The following is a 2384-nucleotide window of genomic DNA, read 5'->3' on the forward strand; positions in this document are numbered from 1 at the left end:
AGGGGCTGGGAAGTTGGCTCAGTGGTAGATTGCTTGCTTTGCATGTATAAGGTCCTGGGTTCGATTCTTCAGCACCACATAAGCAGCGGGAAAAAAGCCAGAAGTGGCACTGTGGCTCAAGTGGTAGAGTGATAGCCTGGAGCTGAAGAGTTGAGGGACAGCACACAGGCCCATAGTTCAGGCCCTACAACCAACAGAAAAAAAGAAAGAAAAAAAGAACTGCAAGACATTTCTTTCTCCAGTTAACGATCAGAATGGCAAACTAGAGACATGGCTCAAGTGTTGAGTGTCAGGTATGAGCAAGAAAGCCAAGCGAGAGCAAGAGGTTCTGAGTTCAGGCCTCGGTACTATCACAAAAAAAGTAAAAACGGGGCTGGAAATGTGGCTTAGTGGTAGAGTGCTTGCCTAGCAGTCATGAAGCCCTGGGTTCGATTCCTCATTACCACATAAACAGAAAAGGCTGGAAGTGGTGCTGTGGCTCAAACGGTGGAGTGCTAGCCTTGAGCTTTTGCTCAGGGACAGTGCCCAGGCCCTGAGTATAAGCCCAGGACTGTCAAAAATAAAATAAAAACAGAAGATTGAAAAAAGTTTGTAGTTTTTAAAATTATTTTGGGTAGTAAGCTGCATTTTAAACCATGTGTGCAAAAGTAACTAAGAAATACTGCCGAGTAAATTATTCTTAGTGTTAGGCTGGTGGTTCTTGGAGTCAGGGGTCACCTGCCTTCCAGTAAAAATTTGATAACGTCTGAAGGTACTTTGTGTTACTGCAGTTTATGAGTAATGCACCTAGTGAGTAGAAACCAAGAATGCTTCTAAGTACTTTTGAGTTTCAGGAGCCTTATGTTAGATTGTCATGACTGTAATAGTGTCTTAGGATAAACATCTGAGCAGTAGAAGGGTTTTATAAAGTTTGTTTTATTTTCTTCTAGTTGGAATTGAGATGGGAGATTGGCAAGAAGTCTGGGATGAGAACACAGGATGCTATTACTATTGGAACACACAAACAAATGAAGTAACTTGGGAATTACCCCAATATCTTGCCACCCAGGTACAGGGATTGCAACATTACCAGCCCAGGTAAGGCCAGGACATACATGAAAAAAGTATGTAGAGGGCTAGGAAGGTGGTTCAGTGGTAGAGTGCTTGCCTTGCATGCATGAGGCCCTGGGTTCGATTCTTCAGCACCACATAAGGAGAAAAAGCTGGAAGTGGCACTGTGGCTCACATGGTAGAGCGCTAGCCTTGAGCTGAAATGCTGAGGGACAGCACCCAGGCTCAGAGTTCAGGCCCCATGACCAACCAAAAAAAAAGAAAGGAAAAAAGTACATAGAAAAATGTTAGTCTTATCTTGTGCCAAAGGTATTTGCCTTCTATTTCTCCTTCTAAATGTTTGTTGTTGTTTTTTCCAGTTCTGTAACAGGTGCTGAAGCTAGTTTTGTGGTGAATACAGATATATATGCAAAGGAGAAAACAATTTCTGTTTCTGTTTCTAGTAGTAAAAGTGGACCAGTCATAGCCAAACGAGAAGTTAAAAAGGTAAGTGTTACATATTAGGGCATTTATGTGTTAATTAAATGTAATAAACTACAAGTAAGTTTTGGACCAATTCAGTTTTTTTATTAATTGTAAAGATAACTGTATAAAGGGGTTACAGTTACATGAGTAAGCTAATGAGTACATTTCCTATAATTTAGATTTTTGAATATGATTGAGCATTTCATTTTATTGTCTGTTAATCTCCTTCAAAGCACACCTTATCAAGTCATATGTTAAGCTGACAAAAATGCGAATCTCATTTAAAAATTTGCCTCTGCTTCCTATTAACCCACCTTTGACTTTGTGAAACTAGGAAAGGATAGATTTTAGTGCCACTAAGAACTGATTTTAATTCAGCCACGACCTTTCTTAACATTCCCTATATGTATGTGTTAAAGGTCTTTTGAGTTTAAATGAATTTTGTAAGTATCCAGTAACTAAAAGTAAAATTAGTATGAATAATAAAGTATATAGGGGAGATTTCTTTAGATAGTTGACACTGAATGATTTCATTCTTTGTAGGAAGTAAATGAAGCAATTCAAGCTCTCTCTAACAATGAGGAGGAGAGGAAAGGAGTGGCAGCATCACTGCTTGCCCCTTTATTGCCAGAGGGAATAAAAGAGGAGGAAGAGAGATGGAGAAGAAAAGTAATTTGTAAAGAAGCAGAGCCAGTATCAGAGGTAAAAGAAACGAGTACAGCAGAAGAAGAAGCAGTGACCACAGTAAAGCCACAGGAAGTTCTAATGGACAGTATAGAAGATCCTTCTCAGGAAGATGTTTGCAGCGTTGTTCAGTCTGGAGAAAGTGAGGAGGAAGAAGAACAAGATACCCTTGAGTTGGAGCTAGT

General features: G+C 39.8%; 1 protein-coding gene across 1 annotated transcript in view; it reads left to right on the top strand.

Moving 5' to 3' along the window:
• Fnbp4 (formin binding protein 4) overlaps positions 1 to 2384 on the top strand; it is a 43432-nt gene that overhangs the window by 19868 nt on the left and 21180 nt on the right. The window contains exons 4-6 of the mRNA XM_013029954.1: positions 930 to 1077; positions 1410 to 1536; positions 2059 to 2382. Coding sequence (XP_012885408.1) covers positions 930 to 1077; positions 1410 to 1536; positions 2059 to 2382 — 599 coding nt within the window. The remainder of the gene's footprint in view (positions 1 to 929; positions 1078 to 1409; positions 1537 to 2058; positions 2383 to 2384) is intronic.

This window comes from Dipodomys ordii, unplaced genomic scaffold (genome assembly GCF_000151885.1).
Source record: "Dipodomys ordii isolate 6190 unplaced genomic scaffold, Dord_2.0 Scaffold125, whole genome shotgun sequence".
Taxonomy (NCBI): domain Eukaryota; kingdom Metazoa; phylum Chordata; class Mammalia; order Rodentia; family Heteromyidae; genus Dipodomys; species Dipodomys ordii.